Raw genomic sequence first — 17,194 nt, 5'->3', positions numbered from 1 at the left:
CAGAAAAGACTGCAAAATAGCAGCAATTCTGGCTAAGAAATTCAGAAATTCAGCCATATGGAAAACCTATCAAGTATCCTCCTCTGTGCCATCTCAGACCCTTAAAGACTAAGGCAGTTATTTGAATTCAAGTTATTTTTGCTTATGTCTACTCCTTTTCTCTTCCTCTCATCTAATTACTAGCACCAATAAAAATATTCTGTGCAATCAAAGTGATATAATATTTTATGAAAACAAATCTGTTCATCTTTGTATTTATCACTGGCCTTATTTATTGTTGGTATTCCCCAAAAAATGTAGAATAAATACATAACTGGTTAACTTTGAATGGATCAATCCAGTACTACTTGCTCCATGAAATCTATTAACCTACATGTTTTCATGTGTCTTTTCTTTTATAGAAAGCAGAGATTGCTATTGCCCCTCTGACAATCACCTTGGTCCGAGAGGAGGTCATTGACTTCTCTAAGCCCTTCATGAGTTTGGGCATATCTATTATGATCAAAAAGCCTCAGAAATCTAAACCAGGAGTGTTTTCCTTCTTGGATCCTCTGGCCTATGAGATTTGGATGTGCATAGTCTTTGCCTACATTGGTGTCAGCGTGGTCTTGTTCCTAGTTAGTAGATTTAGTCCATATGAGTGGCACACAGAAGAGCCAGAAGATGGAAAGGAAGGACCCAGCGACCAGCCTCCCAATGAGTTTGGCATCTTTAACAGCCTCTGGTTTTCCCTGGGTGCTTTTATGCAGCAAGGATGTGACATTTCACCCAGGTTAGTTTCAAAACCCTTAAGTTCTTCACCAATTCCACAGTAATTCTAAATATTGTGCATAACATATCTCTATATGTTCTTTTCCTGGAGGCAGAGCATTGCTTGAAACACAGAAAAACCTTGCAGTCCCAAATTAATCTAAATATACTCATAACCGATTTTTCCAAATTAGCACAAAGTATGGATACATCATAAAGATTAATTTCCCAATGGAAAAGTAACATATGGAACCCATCAGAATGCTCAAAAATAACTTAGTATTAATATTTCTTTCAGTGATTACAGGTGGAAACTAAATCTAAATTCTTAAGAATAGGAATTTATTTTCATGTTGTCTCCTTTTCAAAATCAAATGTTTTTGTTGTTTTGTTGTTCACTTTTGAAAATTAATTTTGAACTCGATTTACATCCCATGTAACTTAATGGAGATTTCTACCATGGAGTTACCTAAAATCTGAGTTAATATAGTAGGTTCCAGATATACATTGTTCTATCTAATAATCATAAACAAGCTAAGCAGTAGGCAAAGAGTCAGCAATGTAAATACTATATTTGTTTTCCTTATCGGTGGAGTCACGGCTCATATCCATAAGGATGTGTTTCAGTTATGTTTGTCAAAAATGCAGCCAACCTCCTGTTGCAAGAACAATACCAAATTTCTCTCAGAAAAATAGCTGAAGGCAGGAGAAGCTAAGAATTGAATTTAAATGGTGACTTATATTAGCATCGCAAATATATGTATTTTTAAAGAAATACTTTCTCAAAAAGAGACGTTTTAGCTACAATGCAATTTGCATTCCTTAAGAACCAGGAACACTATAAATGTGCTTAAATTCCAATAACATAGAAATTTGAATCAGTAATCCTCAATTAATGAAATGAAATCAAAGCAAATCAAGTAATAGTTTTATGAGTTTTTTTTAATTTATTTATTTGGTTTTTATATAGCAGGTTCTTATTAGTTATCTGTTTTATACATATTAGTGTACATATGTCAATCCCAATCTCCCAATTCATCCTACCACCACCACCACACACCGCACGCTTTCCCCCCTTGGTGTCCATATGTTTGTTTTCTACTTACTTACTTACTTTCTCTAATAGTGATGTTGAACAGCTTTTCATGTGTCTTTTGGCCATCTGTATATCTTCTTTGGAGAAATGTCTATTTAGGTCTTCTGCCCATTTTTTGATTGGATTCTTTGTTTTTTTAATATTGAGTTGCTTGAGCTGTTTATATATTTTGGAGATGAATCCTTTGTCCGTTGATTCGCTTGCAAATATTTTCTCCCATTCTAAGGGTTGTGTTTTCGTCTTGTTTATGGTTTCCTTTGCTGTGCAAAAGCTTTTAAGTTTCATTAGGTCCCATTTGTTTATTTTTGTTTTTATTTCCATTACTCTAGGAGGTGGGTCAAAAAGAATCTTGCTGTGGTTTATCAAAAAGCTTTTGATTTCTTCAGTGATCTCTTGGTTATTTAGTAATGTATTGTTTAGCCTCCATGTGTTTGTATTTTTACGGGTTTTTTTTTTTCCTGTAATTTATTTCTACTCTCATAGCGTTGTGGTCAGAAAAGATGCTTGATATGATTTCAATTTTCTTAAATTTATCAGGGCTTGATTTGTGACCCAAGATGTGATCTATCCTGGAGAATGTTCCAGGTGCACTTGAGAAAAAAGTGTAATCTGCTGTTTTCAGATGTAATGTCCTATAATATCAATTAAATCTATCTGGTCAATTGTGTCATTTAAAACTTGTGTTTCCTTATTAATTTTCTGTCTGGATGATATGTCCACTGGTGTAAGTGAGGTGTTAAGGCCCCCTACTATTATTGTGTTACTGTTGATTTCCTCTTTTTAGCTGTTAACATTTGCCTTATGTATTGAGGTGCTCCTATGGTGGGTGCATATATGTTTATAATTTTTATATCTTCTTCTTGGATTGATCCCTTGATCATTATGTAGTGTCCTTCCTTATCTCTTGTAACATTCTTTATTTTAAAGTCTATTTTATCTGATATGAGTATAGCTACTCCAGCTTTCTTTTGATTTCCATTTGCATGGAATATCTTTTTCAATCCCCTCACCTTCAGTCTGTATGTGTCCCTAGGTCTGAAATGGGTCTCTTGTAGACAGCATATATATGGGTCTTGTTTTTGTATCCATTCAGCCAGGCTACGTCTTTTGGTTGGAGCATTTAATCCATTCACGTTTAGGTAATTATCGATATGTATGTTCCTATTACCATTTTCTTAATTGTTTTGGGTTTGTTTTTGTAGGTCCTTTTCTTCTCTTGTGTTTCCCACTTAGAGAAGTTCCTTTAGCATCTGTTGTAGAGCTGGTTTGGTGGTGCTGAATTCTCTTAACTTTTGCTTGTCTGTAAAGCTTTTGATTTCGCCATCAAATCTGAATGAGATCCTGCCGGGTAGAGTAATCTTGGTTGTAGGTTCTTCTTCCCTTTTATCACTTTAAATATATTGTGTCACTCCCTTCTGGCTTGTAGAGTTTTTGCTGAGAAATCAGCTGTTAACCTTATGGGAGTTCCCTTGTATGTTATTTGTCATTTTCCCCTTGTTGCTTTAAAATTTTTTTCTTTGTCTTTAATTCTTGTCAATCTGGTTACTATGTGTCTCGGCATGTTTCTCCTTGGGTTTTTCCTGCCTGGGACTCTCTGTGCTTCCTGGACTTGGGTGGCTATTTCTTTTCCCATGTTAGGGAAGTTTTCAAATAATCTCTTCAGATATTTTCTTGGGTCTTTTCTCTCTCTCTTCTCCTTCTGGGACCACTACAATGTGAATGTTGGTGTGTTTAATGTTGTCCCAGAGTTCTCTTAGGCAGTTTTCATTTCTTTTCATTCTTTTTTCTTTATTCTGTTCTGTGGCAGTGATTTCCACCATTCTGTCTTCCAAGTCACTTATCCATTCTTCTGCCTCAGTTATTCTGCTATTGATTCCTTCTAGTGTATTTTTCTTTTCAGTTATTGTATTGTTCATCTCTGTTTTTCTGTCCTTTAATTCTTCTCGGTGTTTGCTCCTTAATTCTTCTAGTTCTTTGTTAAACATTTCTTGCCTCTTCTCAGTCTTTGCCCCCATTCTTTCTCTAAGGTCCTGGATCATCTTCACTATCATTATTCTGAATTCTTTTTCTGGAAGGTTGCCTATCGCCACTTCATTTAGTTGTTTTTCTGGGGTTTTATCTTGTTCCTTCATCTGGTACATAGTCCTCTGCCTTTTCATTTTATCTATCTCTCTGTGAATGTGGTTTTCATTCTACAGGCTGCAGGATTGTAGTTCTTCTTTCTTCTGCTGTCTGTCCTCTATTGGATGAGGCTATCTAAGAGGCTTGTGCAAGCTTTCTGATGGGAAGGACTGGTGGTGGGTAGAGCTGGGTGTTGCTCTGGTGGGCAGAGCTCAGTAAAACTTTAATCCCCTTGTCTGCTGATGGGTGAGGCTGAGTTCCCTCCCTGTTGGTTGTTTGGCCTGAGGCAACCCAGCACTGGAGGCTACAGGTTTTTGGTGTGGCTAATGGTGGACTCTGGGAGGGCTCAAGGAGTACTTCCCAGAACTTCTGCTGCCAGTATCCTTGTCCCCGCCGTAAGCCACAGCCACCCCCCGCCTCTGTAGGAGACCCTCCTACACTAGCAGGTAGGTCTGGTTCAGTCTTCTATGGGGTCACTGCTCTTTCCTCCTGGGTCCTGATGCACACACTACTTTGTGTGTGCCCTCCAAGAGTGGAGTCTCTGTTTTCCCCAGTCCTGTCGAAGTCCTGCAATCAAATCCCGCTAGCCTTCAAAGTCTGATTCTCTGGGAATTCCTCCTCCCATTGCTGGACTCCCTGGTTGGGAAGCCTGATGTGGGGCTCAGAACCTTCATTCCATTGGGTGGACTTCTGTGGAATAATTGTTCTCCCATTTGTGAGTCACCCACCCAGTGGTTATGGGGTTTGATTTTATTATGATTGCGCCCCTCCTACAGTCTCATTGCAGCTTCTCCTTTGTCTTTGGATGTGGAGTAATTTTTTGGTGAGTTCCAGTGTCTCCTGTCGATGATTGTTCAGCAGTTAGTTGTGATTCCGGTGCTCTTGCAAGAGGGAGTGAGCGCACATCCTTCTACTCTGCAATCTTGAACAAATCACCAGTTTTATGGTTTTAAAACCAAGATTAAGCAAATGTTAAGTTAAAACCAACAGGTGTCACTTATATAATAATGGTTAAGAAGGGAGCATTTTAAGCTAGAAATGCCATTGAAACTATGAAATCTTTCCTCATATTAAGAAAATGTTTAAAAATAATTTGTCACAGGAATTTTAAATAGTCTGATGGTCCTGTTGAGTGAGATCAATTATGATTATGCTCTGAACTTTTTATTCATTTCATTCTCACTTTTCTTCTGCTCACCCACACATCCCTGATAACCAGAGAAATGGTGAAGAGAAAATGTTTTTTTGAGCTCTAGCCTCAGTTTTCAGTGCTGTTACACTGCATATTAACAAGTTACATGCTTTGGTCTCATGTTGGAAGTGGCAGAGAGAACATTTTTATACCAGTATGTAAAGCTCTTTAGGACATAGCTCATCCTCCATTCAGATAAAAAATGGAATATCATTCCAACCAACCAACAAACAAAACATTCTCAACTATGGTTACTTTGAGACCAATCCTAGATATTCATGTGGTCCAGCCCCACCTTGGCATATGTCCCATCCATCTTGGCATAGCTCTGACTGAAGGTAAAAACAAGTTCTCTCAGAAGAGCATCTGCCATCTTATATCAAATCTAAAAGCTCACCAATTGTTAAGATGTATTGCTATTTTATGTACCACCAAGAGAGAAACAGTGCTGCCAATCAAACTATGGTACTGTGATTTATCTCTTCAAACATATGCTGCATCCTAATTTCAGAGATGCTAAAGTGCAAAAGGGATCAATGAATTTAAGTAAGCATTCCTCTTCTGGACCTGAAGGAAAGGCTTTTGTTTCTACATTTCTGCCAAGTAAACAATAAAAAGGAAAAGTATTCTAAATGTGGCATTTATACATTCAATATAGCATAAAAGATGTCAGGTGATACAGAAATACTAGAACCATTCTGAGTAGACTATTCAGAACATAAAATGATACTTGTAATTATTATTAAACATACACAGTGAATTGATGGTATTTCTTTTCTTTCTCTATGTTGATTATAGAAAGGAAAATGTTATTATCTTATCCATGTTTAGATCCCTCTCAGGTCGAATTGTTGGAGGTGTTTGGTGGTTCTTTACACTCATCATTATATCATCTTATACTGCTAACCTCGCTGCTTTCCTGACTGTTGAGAGAATGGTCTCCCCCATAGAAAGTGCGGAAGACCTGGCCAAACAAACAGAAATTGCCTATGGAACATTGGATTCAGGGTCAACAAAAGAATTCTTCAGAGTAAGTTGAGGGGAAAACTAAAAAGGAAATGTTCATAACTTTCAAATTCAGGCAATTTTGCCAATTATTATATTATGGGCTCTAGCTATTATAAGTTTTGCAAACACAATGGTAACTGCTATGTTTAAACATAGCAATGCTATATACTTCTACTTGGATTTTATAATCACTTTAATTTGCAAAAGCTAATTGATTTATTCACATTGCAAGAGGGACCCTCACTAAGGAAAAGTAACAACAAAAAGGTAAATAAAGCAACTTTATAACATAATTTATCCTAAAGATTCCAATATTCATAATGCTATGAAGATACTTCATCTGGCAAGATTTAGATTTATCTATGCTTTGGGATTTAGAGCATAAAAATGAAAGCAAGGTTGTTTTTTTTTTTTTCAAAGAATACATTTACCTTGCTGCATTTGAATCCCAAAACCTTAATTTCATGTTATAGTACCTATATGAGGTTTATTATTCTATAATCTATTCTGTAACAATGGATTTCAAAGCAATATATTTGCTTTCTCACAAGAGGATGAGAACAAGAACTACTAAGTTCTAGCACCTTTGTAAAACATTGTATGATATTGCATTTGTGCTGATTTCTCTGCTTTTGCAGATCAAATTGTTCAAACTGATATAATTGCGTTTCACATATGGATATGATTCCTTTGGCTTGCCATCATGATGGCAGGTATTTTGGAGGTTTTGGGGGTTTTAGCTGTTTGTACCACTATAAGGATGAATTTTTTGATCTGTGAATCTCTTTTACTCTGCTTTTACTTAAATCCAGAAATTTCACAATGTCTGGTCAGAGATAAGTGTTAATTTTGTGACTTTAGAACCAAAAAACTAAAAAGTGGTCAGGGTGAAATTTTCACAAATATTTCACTAGGTAATTGTGGCGTCTTATATTTAGCATCAGTTGCTTAGAGACTAAATATTTAGTAATTTAGAATACAAGATATGTTTCACTATTTCCTAAACTATTGTGTAAAATTAATGATAGCCCTTTAAAGTAAATTCACACTTATATACAGTACTTGGGAGATTACATTTTCATTTTAAATGTGTATATTTATTGTTTTCTCACTCAGCTTGGAAATTAAAAACAACAAAAGATACTACTCCTTAAGCCAGCCTTAATTTTCATGCACTTGAATTTCAATAATATTTCTTTTTTAAAAAAAATTCAATTATAGTATTCTTAGATATGACAGATGTTTTTGTAACACTAAATCAGGAACAAATCACTCAAAAATTGTGCCAAACCCATCATTGCACATTGTTTTAAGAAAAACAGACAGTGAACATCTTTGTCAACAATTTGGAGCATTACTAATAGATATAAAATTTGTAAGTTAATTGTAAACTATTTGTAGGTTTTTCTAAAACTGTGAATAATAGTCATAATATATTTTATTAACAATATTCTATGGATAAACTTAATTAGCTAAATTTTTTTAACTTACTGAGTGCATCCCAGTCTCTAAAGCTTAATATAGTAACACACTGCTCTAACACATTTTAGCATAATTTCAGTACTTTTCTGGAAATCTATGTTTCCACCCAAAAGAAACTAGGTAAAATTTAGTGACTTTGACTAAAAACCATTTTGTATATGCATCAAAATAGAATACAAATTTGTGCTATCACTTGCAATTTACTGAAAAATGATGACTGATTTTCATGTAAATAAAGCAGATATTTGTAGGTTCATCATTTTGCCTTGAGTGAAAAAGGGGAAAAGAAATATCATATTGATTCCCTGAAAATGTTTCAAAAATAACTCACTGTAGAGCTCTTTGGCATCACGTACATTGAGAATGTTATTTCTAATCTTTATAGAGTTTAAAAAAACTGCTCAAGTTTGAAAAACTAATGAAGTAGGTAAGAGAATATATTGATTAGAAATATAGGAATAAGGAAAGCTGCTTCCTAGATACAGAGCCTCCCATATAAGTAGGGCAGTCACCATGCCCTGTTTCCTTTCTGTCCCACCCAATTATAGTTTTAAAATTGAAAGAGTGTTATAAGTATAGATATTTATGTTGCAGAATAGTTTGAACCCTAATAGGACAAGAAAATAATTTTCCCTGGAAGCATACTTCCAGGAATGCATAAATTTGAGTTCTCTGATAAAAATCTCTTTCATTTCCTACCCTATGTTCTCCCTCCTCTCTCATACATGATGACCTGGTTTAAATAAATCATTTGTCTGATGGGTTGTTGAGGAAACAGAACGTGAAAGGTATTTTTGTCCTTGTCAAAAATGTTTTCTTATAGGAACACAGTAATGGTACATCTATCAGCTTCACTAAACTGTCTCAGGCAGTTACCTATATTCAGCATTTCAAAAAATGTTGCAGTTGTTCTGGAAAAAGAATTAGGCCATGGAGGAAAATTACATCAGAATTCAACTGTTGCCTTGGTTTTGTACCGTTATGAAACTTGATATGTTTCATGTTCTGTGCCGCTTGTTAAGCATACACATAGAGTCATTTAAAGGAATTTTGTACTTGTCACTTAATGACAGGCTTTTTTAAAGGTACTTTTACATTATTATAAACCTGATTTAAACACACTGATTTTAATTTCAGTGCAGATTTTATCCTGTTCCTGTTTCAGTCATCAGTGAAATCATGAATGCATAAATGAGGTGGATTAGTATTTCAGGGCTTATAATATTATCAAATAGTACATTGATAAGCTCTTAGTGGAACATCAGTCTTGCTGCATAAGCTACTAAAAGCAGGAAATAATTCACCTGATAACAATGTAAATATCAACTATAGTGCATGACATTTTTACATATTTTCTATTAAAAGCAGAAATGGCAAAATACTTAATTTTGAGAAATTAAAAGGATGGCACATTTTTAAATCTCCAAGAATTATTATAAGTAATGAAATTGTGCTTTAAATCAAATAGTTTCCCATGCATTGTGTTTCACAATAAAGATGAAACAAGTAAATCTGAGATTAATTTTATAATTTAAAAAAAAATGACATATTATCTTTGCTTATTACCTTGAGCATATTCATTCCCCAAACCTGATCTTTAAGTAGATATCACAGTTGAAGATGAAGATGTAAAAGTCCCATTATCACTACATTTATGAGCTTACTGGGTCTGCAAAAATCTCCTCATTTTAGCCTGTCTCATCAAATTTATAAAAATTACCTTACCCTCATTCCTTAGCAAAAACACCCTCTTACAGTCACAAGTAAGGCACAGCAATATTATTTCCAGTCCTTTACTTCCAGAATTTCCCAACCTCACCCTTTCCACCATGTGGATTTGATTTTATCTAAACCATGCCCCTTTAAATCAGAATCAGAATTTCTAAACATTAACATAGTGACACACCATATAAATTTTTTTCCCAAAAAGTTTCTTTCATCATTCCTCTATTTTCCACCGGGAGTCTGTATTTTATAATTTCTATTATACATAAGAAATTAAGCATACTTACACTACAGATTCCTCTTTCTTCTGGACTTTAAAGGAATTAATTTAACTTCTTTTGCACTTAAGGTATATGTAATTCTATATATTTAAACAAAAGCAGTAGTAAGTTTCCTCACATTAATATTATGGGAATGGACGTCTATAAAATATCAATGACCTAAAGGTATTTTATTCCTTTAAAATAATTATTCGCTTTAATATTATGTTGCATTCTATATAGTTAACTTATCTTCATAATTACCAAGCCCTAAAAATACTCTTTTTTCCATTTTGCTGCCTTAGTTTTCTTTAGCTGTTCCCTTTTCCTTTAATAAGATATAAAAAATAAGTAGAAAATTGCCAAGTAACTAGCATGATTCTCATATTCTTAAAATTTTTCAAAAAACTTTTAATTAAAATAATACTCAGATTTTATTTCTTCTGGTTTCAATGTAGTATACATAGTGAAGCAAAAAATATAGAGAGAACTCTATACCTTTTGGGGTGTAACTCTAAAGTGAAGTTATCAATACATTTAAAAAAGTGATTATATGCCTAAATGATGTTGTTTAGCAACACATGTCTAAATTGAAATCATCAGGATAGATGTTTAAAGACAATCAGTATCAAGTGATCCAGAGAGTTTATAATTTTGAGAAATTGGAACTCATTGTAAAATGGAGTAGTTCATACTCTGGAAGAGAACTTCATTATCAGAGATGGAGTGAATGAGGCCTGGCAACATGGCCTCCCTAGTGGATCTCATGGTTAAGAGAATCCAGATACTCTTCTGTCCTGGAACAACATAGAATCTTTGCAATTGAATTATATTTGGCATAGAATTTTCCTAGTGTGAGGATTTCTGTAGCCAGAAGTAACCTGTCATTACCTGAACACACATACACAAACATATCAGAATCTCTGTATCATGAGATATTTTCAAGTGTTAATAACATAAAAACATTTCAGAGGATACAGGATACAGGATATCTATTTCCTATTTGATATTTATCACCATTTGAATATACATTAACATAAAATATCTGGGGTTTTTTGGTGTTTAGGTATGCAAATCTCTTATTGTGTGACTTATTATATAGATCTATTGATTACTAAATTTCCACCTTATAAAGCCAAAATTTTGAATACCACTTTTATCAGTTTCTTTGTTCACCTGAGTAATCTGCTTTTGCCCAAAACATGTATTCTTAAATTTGCTATTTGGGTACCTTGTTGATTATTGAAGATCTGCTTCTTGTTGGATTCTATCTTCTGGTAAACAAAACAAGGTCGGTGTAAATAAGTATACATGCTACTCAGGATTTGACCTTATGCATAGATTTAGGTTTGACTGAAGTCTCCATTACTTTTAATTTGGATCCAGATGCAAAATTTCCACATCTTGCTATTGAACAAAAGTAATTGCACCAGATAAAATTCTGTGTGTATCATTGTATTATCAAACACCAAACAGGATTTGGGCTTTTCTATTTTATTAAATATATCCTTTGGGGACATTTGAGTTCATTTGGATATATTTTCACGTGAAAAAATGTGTGGATGAAAAAATCTAATATGAATGCAGATACTGACAAAATGAATTGGATAAATTAAGTCCTGGAAATAATGTAGATACAGCCCAAATAGACAAAAATATAAGTAAGTTTTTTGGCTGAAGTCAAGGGATTAGAAAAACTAATTCTCCAAAATATAAAGTGGGAAAACAAGAATTACTTCTCTTTAAAGTTTAATATATGTTCTATTTGGAGATTTTGTTTAAAAAGGTCTAAAAATGTTTTGGTGGACCTAGTTTGATTCTTGTTTTATGGATATTTGGTTTGTAAACTAGGGCAGATTTCTCCTCCTCCTTCGGTGTTCAAATACTGACTTGATAGGGACTGCACATTTTGTATATATTTTTTTAGAATGGCTTTCATTAAAACTTTGAGGCATGGAAAAATATGAAAATAAAACAATATAACAACTCTCCTTGTTTGTTATAATTCAGTACAACTCTCTCTATGGCTGTCTACATTTTATAATAATAGTAAGTCGTTCTTTAAGCAGTTGAGTAGGGTAGTTATTATGACATGAGGTACCTTTTTCTCCAAATATCACTTTTAAATGTCTTTCATTTCAATGAATTTCTTAAACAGTTGTAAAAGGCAGTTTTCTATTTGAAAAAGAATAATGTTATTATGGCAAATTGCAATTAAAGGGTAACGTAGAAGGCTTTATCCTTATCTCGGTTCAGTCAATATTAACATCTTGTTCCCTTCTTTCCTGTATTTAATTTTATTTTAATTTCCTCCAGAGATCAAAAATAGCAGTGTATGAAAAGATGTGGACCTACATGCGATCAGCAGAGCCATCAGTGTTCACTAGGACTACAGCTGAGGGAGTAGCTCGTGTCCGAAAATCCAAGGGCAAATTTGCCTTTCTCCTGGAGTCCACTATGAATGAATACATTGAGCAGCGAAAGCCATGTGACACAATGAAAGTGGGAGGAAATCTGGATTCGAAAGGCTATGGAGTAGCAACACCCAAGGGTTCTTCATTAAGGTGGGTGGAATAGTATAACAATATAACATGTGTTGTTATAGTATTCCACCTTCCCTGATGTCCCTGAGAGAATTATTTTGTTTTGTGTGTGAACATGGTATGTTTGTTTGTTTTTCTGTTTCTCCATTTCATATTTTTTGGTCAACAATCGGGTAATTTTTTTTTTAATTTTAGAATAATTAATCTTAATTGACATATATCTTTTAAGGCCATATAAAAACCAAACTGGTTGAACACTAGCTGCTTCCAGTGGGCCTAAAACATGGGTAGCATAAGCTTCTATATCTCATCAACTTTTTTTGGTCACTGAAATCTACATTCTCATTGTGTCAGTAATAATTCTACATTTTCTCATTATTTTTAAAATTATGCCTGCCTGCTAGTTTCTAAGAAGAAATCAATATCTTCTAGAAAAACACTTTTTTTCCATTTCAATGTTTCATTTATTATGGCATCATTATATTTTAGAAAATCCTGAGTTGTATCAGTGCTAACTTTGTAAATCACATTTATTTATAAATGCAATTATGATTACAGGGAAAACTGGGCTCTGATTTTATTGTGCTTACTCAAGTCACACTCTCTACTGTTGCAAAGGGAGTATGGGGTAAGTAAGATCTTTAAAATTAGACCCAGTAACAATTCCAAATTGTTCACACATAGACCCCTAAAATGTGACTTATGACCAAAGCGTCACACATGTGGTTGATAGTCCACATGTGTTAAAAGTGGAACTTTATTTCTTAAGGAAATGTTGGTGAAATCTGCCCTTTTCACCCTTTTGGTCCTGGACATAGAAAATTCACATGTTTATGTCCAGGAGGCAGAGTTTCCTATTTTCCTTAAGTAACAAAGGCTGCTGTTGAATTGCTGGGGTTAGGGCAAAGCCGGGGTCAAAAGTGACGACTGACAAATTACTCTGGTCTCAGTGCTGCTTAGGAGAGATTCATACAAAGCACAGATTCAAGAAGAAATCAGAATCTTTGCCAAAGGAATTAACCAAGAACCTTGTCTTGAAAAATGAAGGTAATGAGACCTGTACTGTTGCCTAGGAGGAGTGAAAACAATATAAAATTATATGATTGGTTTCAAAAAGGGAACTGCAATGTACTTTGGGTATACGTGCTGGGTGGGGGAGAAGTTGAAACAGATATAAGAAACAAATACTAGTACTAAAAAGTTTGTGTTAAAACAGTATTTTGTGTTTGCAAACAACACTGTAATAATTTGAGAGGGGTTTCATGGTATGTTCAAAAGGGACAATTTTTAAAGGAGATAGAACAAAGTTAGCCAGCAAAGACATATTTGGGTGTAGACTTTGGCAATACTGAAGTCAGGTTTATTTGACAACACTTCGCATATGAAACTGGAGAAATGTGCACGGAGAAAGCCAAACAAATAAGTTATCTATGATAAAATTCTACCAAAAAAGATTTCAGCCATTCAGAAACTAAAAGTGGCATTAGAATATTTGGTCTTTAAGGGAATATTTTGTTTGATGCAATATGAGAAATATGTAATTTCAATGAGGCCATGTGGCAAATAAATCGCTATCAAAATAGTAGTAAATAGAAAGGGAGACAGCAACGGAGGGTGATATGTAGATCACTGTTCACACTATTGATTACATTCACTGGATGTAGCATTTGCTCTTAATTAATTCTCTGTGGATGTAGCTGCCTTGTTCTCTGTCTTGTGTCTACTGATAAAGTCAAGTTCCAGGGACTGAATTTGGCCCTCAGATAAGGGTGCGCCTGACTCCCATTGATAGCAAGAGTGTTCCCTCTTAAATGTGCCACTTTGTCAAGTCCACACTACAGGGATTGTTTAGGGAGAAGCTGAAGGGCTTCATCTGTCTAGAACTGTATAATAATCAGCTATTGGCCTGCCCCTCTTTTCCTGTCTTTCCCTGGATCTTGTTAATGAGGCAATTGTTAAACTCAGCTTCCTGGGTTAAGAGTTTGTTTATGTGCTTTGCTTTATACATGCCACAATTTCCTGAGCAAGCTGGCCCCTGCATGCCAAAACCACAGTCATTTTGTCCTGTCTTTGAGAATACTGGAAGTGCACTGAAGGCTAACCAGCATTCACCTTACCCACACCTCCTTACGCCCCCACACCCAGCCCAACTAAGCAGGAGGCTCATTAAGCTTAAATTCTCATTCTTATTCAACTAGTAACCTTCTGCTTCAAAAGAGGCAAACTAATATAGAGATGGACCAATAGGCACCTTCTGTATAAATGATGAAATTCAAAATAATTACAGTCATCAGAACAAGATCCAGAGGGCATACCTGCATCAAGAGTATCTTTGAAAACTTTCTGCCTCATTTGTTCAGTTGAGACTAAGTCTGTTTTCCCACAAGATCTATTTTTTTAACCAAGTTTTTAAGTTAATAGTTCTGGATACATTGACACTGGTCTGTTTCATTGTCATTAATTATGGTTTCTTCCAAACGCTGCTGTTTTGATTCATTGGGAAATATGAGACTTTATGAAAAGGAAAACAATCTTCCTCTGATATAAGTATAACCAGAGAATGCAGACAAATGACTAGCAATCTTCTGTTGATCTAGGGAGTTTTTTTTATTTCCAGATCTTGCTGTTTGGTCAAAATGCTTCATAATAAATGTCACAGAAAAGAGTAAGAGTAGGATATATAATCAGCATGGAAAATCAGGACTTGGGTCTTTAATGTAGGCTTTAAAACACAGGCAATCAGGATCATCACAGAGCATATATCTGTGACTAGGATAACAAATATTACAACAGTTATGACTGGCACCCATCTTTATGGCAGAGAATGATATGCAAAGCTCCTTATTGTTCAAAGAGACTTTATTTCAGGCTAGCGTTTGCTGGGCATACACATACATAACGTTTCACAATGTTAAAACCATCAAGCTATCACTAATGGCTCTCAATTACAGAAGGCCAATAAGTATGCTCAGAAATTATCGGTTTATTATGCTTTGACATAGATTCTCCAATTTGTAGGTGATAGAATGATTCCAGGTATATTGATGTTGTTAAACTTAGAATCTATAGATTTTAAAATTAAAAAGGAAAGCAATTATAGGTAAGTGCACCTACAAACTATAAATATCAGTGAGTGAAAAAACTTAAATCTTACTGGCATTACTATTTGTTTTTCTAAGTTACCTTCCAAAGAAAACTTTCAGGTCTTATTGTGAGATAAAAGGGTAAAAACTCTTATGTTTCACTATCTCCCTACTTTGATATTTCTCCTGAATCTTCTTTCCACATGCACAATGCCATTTATTCTACATGAACTTCCTTTTCATCCCTTCTCCAGTACCCTTGGCAATCCAAAACTCTTGTAAAAGCCTTCACTGGTTTAGAAATTTTTAAAGGTTGTTTTAAAATAGACACTCTAGATGGCATAGCAATGTGATGTAAAGTTTAGATGAAAGAGTAAGTGTATTTTGACTATACTATCAATACTATCAACTTTACTATGCAACTTTAGTATAGATACGTACTATACTATAGTATTTATTATCTAGGAAAGTTGTATACTTTACTATCAAAATAGTAGATTCTTTGGTGTATTATCTATATTACACTATTTTCTAGGCTCTCAACTTTACCATGCAATAAGTAAACTGATAAAGATTGTTTAGAGTAAATCGTAATTTATTTAATACAGATTTACTGACTATTAAATAGTTGTTAAATGAGAAATACCCCTTTTAAAAATATTCATGGTATCTAGTATTTTCAAGTACTTCCAGGAAACAAAGAAGGGGATCATATCTTCAGAATTCTCCTGGCCTTTGTAAAGATTTTTATACTTGACCCTAATGTTTGAAGCCACGTTAAAAAACTAGTCTCCTGGGAAATCCCTGGCAGTCCAGTGTTTAGGGCTCAGCGCTTTCTCTGCTATGGTCCCGGGTTTGATCCCTGGTCGGGGAACTAAGATCCCACAAGCCACGTGGTGCAGCCAAAAATTTTAAAATAAAATTAAAAAACGAAAAAGCTACTTTCCTATACTTTTATTATTCAATAGGGATAATTCCCATTCAAATTTTGCCTTCTCTAAAGATATTTGTGGAACTGTGCCTAATATAAGACAAATGATCTGTCGTTTAAAAAAAAAAAAAAAGTCTTTCAAGAGAAAGCAGTTCCAAAAGAACTTGATCAGTGGTTGAAATCTGGGAAAAAATGAGGCCCAGTGGACTTGCTGATGCCCAGTTACAGGAATCTGTGGCAACAGGAGCTACTCCTTTGAAACCAAGCACATCATGCTTAGTTTACAACAGGCAACTCAGACCCCCCACGGCAATATCATGGCAGGGGAGAGGAAGTACTAAGAATGGGAATTAGAATAGCACATCTTCCTTGGACATTTTATTTCAGTATTTAACACAATCGCTGGCCTCATAAGACACTTGGCTCAAGTCTAAATCTGTATCAGGGTAAGTAGAGTTCTCTGTAGGCCAAATTATGTTTCTTCAACTTGGGAGTATTTTTTAGGGCAGATGTATTAAATTTAATATTCAAATTCATGTGTGAAAAATATATTATCTGTAAGGAACCACTTTCCTACGTAAAATTTGTGAGACATATTTAGTCATCAGTTCACGTGTACTTGGAAAGTTTAGAAAGAAGGAGTTTGCTGGATGTTGTGCGTGACAGTAAAGTTGTAGTCTGTTTTTGGTGTTAGTAACAAGTCAATTGTTAGCACTTAATGTAGACACTAGTAAAACTTAAAAGTACAGAAATTTAAAGCTGAGTACTTAATATTACTTAGCAGCACTTGGCCTCAAGTAAATATACTTTTAACTTGTTTTCTGGAAACGAGTTGCAGCAGATTAGTACACAAGTATGTTTTTTTCTTTAACTATTATGGGAAGGGAGAGATATGTTTTCATTTATGAATATCCCTCATTTTATTTGGTGCCATATTAAAAGATGCTACAGATAACTTAGTTTTTGTGATCCCATTATGTTTTGGAACATAGTCTGTTGGCCT

The 17,194-nt window shown here is 34.6% G+C and overlaps 1 protein-coding gene across 9 annotated transcripts in view; it reads left to right on the top strand.

Annotated features, from left to right (window-relative positions):
- Window positions 1-17,194, top strand: part of GRIA4 (glutamate ionotropic receptor AMPA type subunit 4) — a 548,948-nt gene that overhangs the window by 491,492 nt on the left and 40,262 nt on the right. For all 9 annotated transcript variants that reach the window (XR_014250098.1, XM_082409903.1, XM_082409907.1 and 6 more), the window contains 3 exons: window positions 402-772; window positions 5,991-6,189; window positions 11,951-12,198. Coding sequence is in view for 8 of the 9 variants with exons in the window: in XM_082409903.1 (XP_082266029.1) it covers window positions 402-772; window positions 5,991-6,189; window positions 11,951-12,198 (818 nt within the window). In the remaining variant the exon portion in view is untranslated. The remainder of the gene's footprint in view (window positions 1-401; window positions 773-5,990; window positions 6,190-11,950; window positions 12,199-17,194) is intronic.

This window comes from Balaenoptera physalus (assembly GCF_965194825.1).
Source record: "Balaenoptera physalus genome assembly, chromosome: 10".
NCBI classification, from domain to species: domain Eukaryota; kingdom Metazoa; phylum Chordata; class Mammalia; order Artiodactyla; family Balaenopteridae; genus Balaenoptera; species Balaenoptera physalus.
The sequence above is the reverse complement of the archived record's forward strand: the minus strand, read 5'-3'. Positions and strand labels throughout refer to the sequence as shown.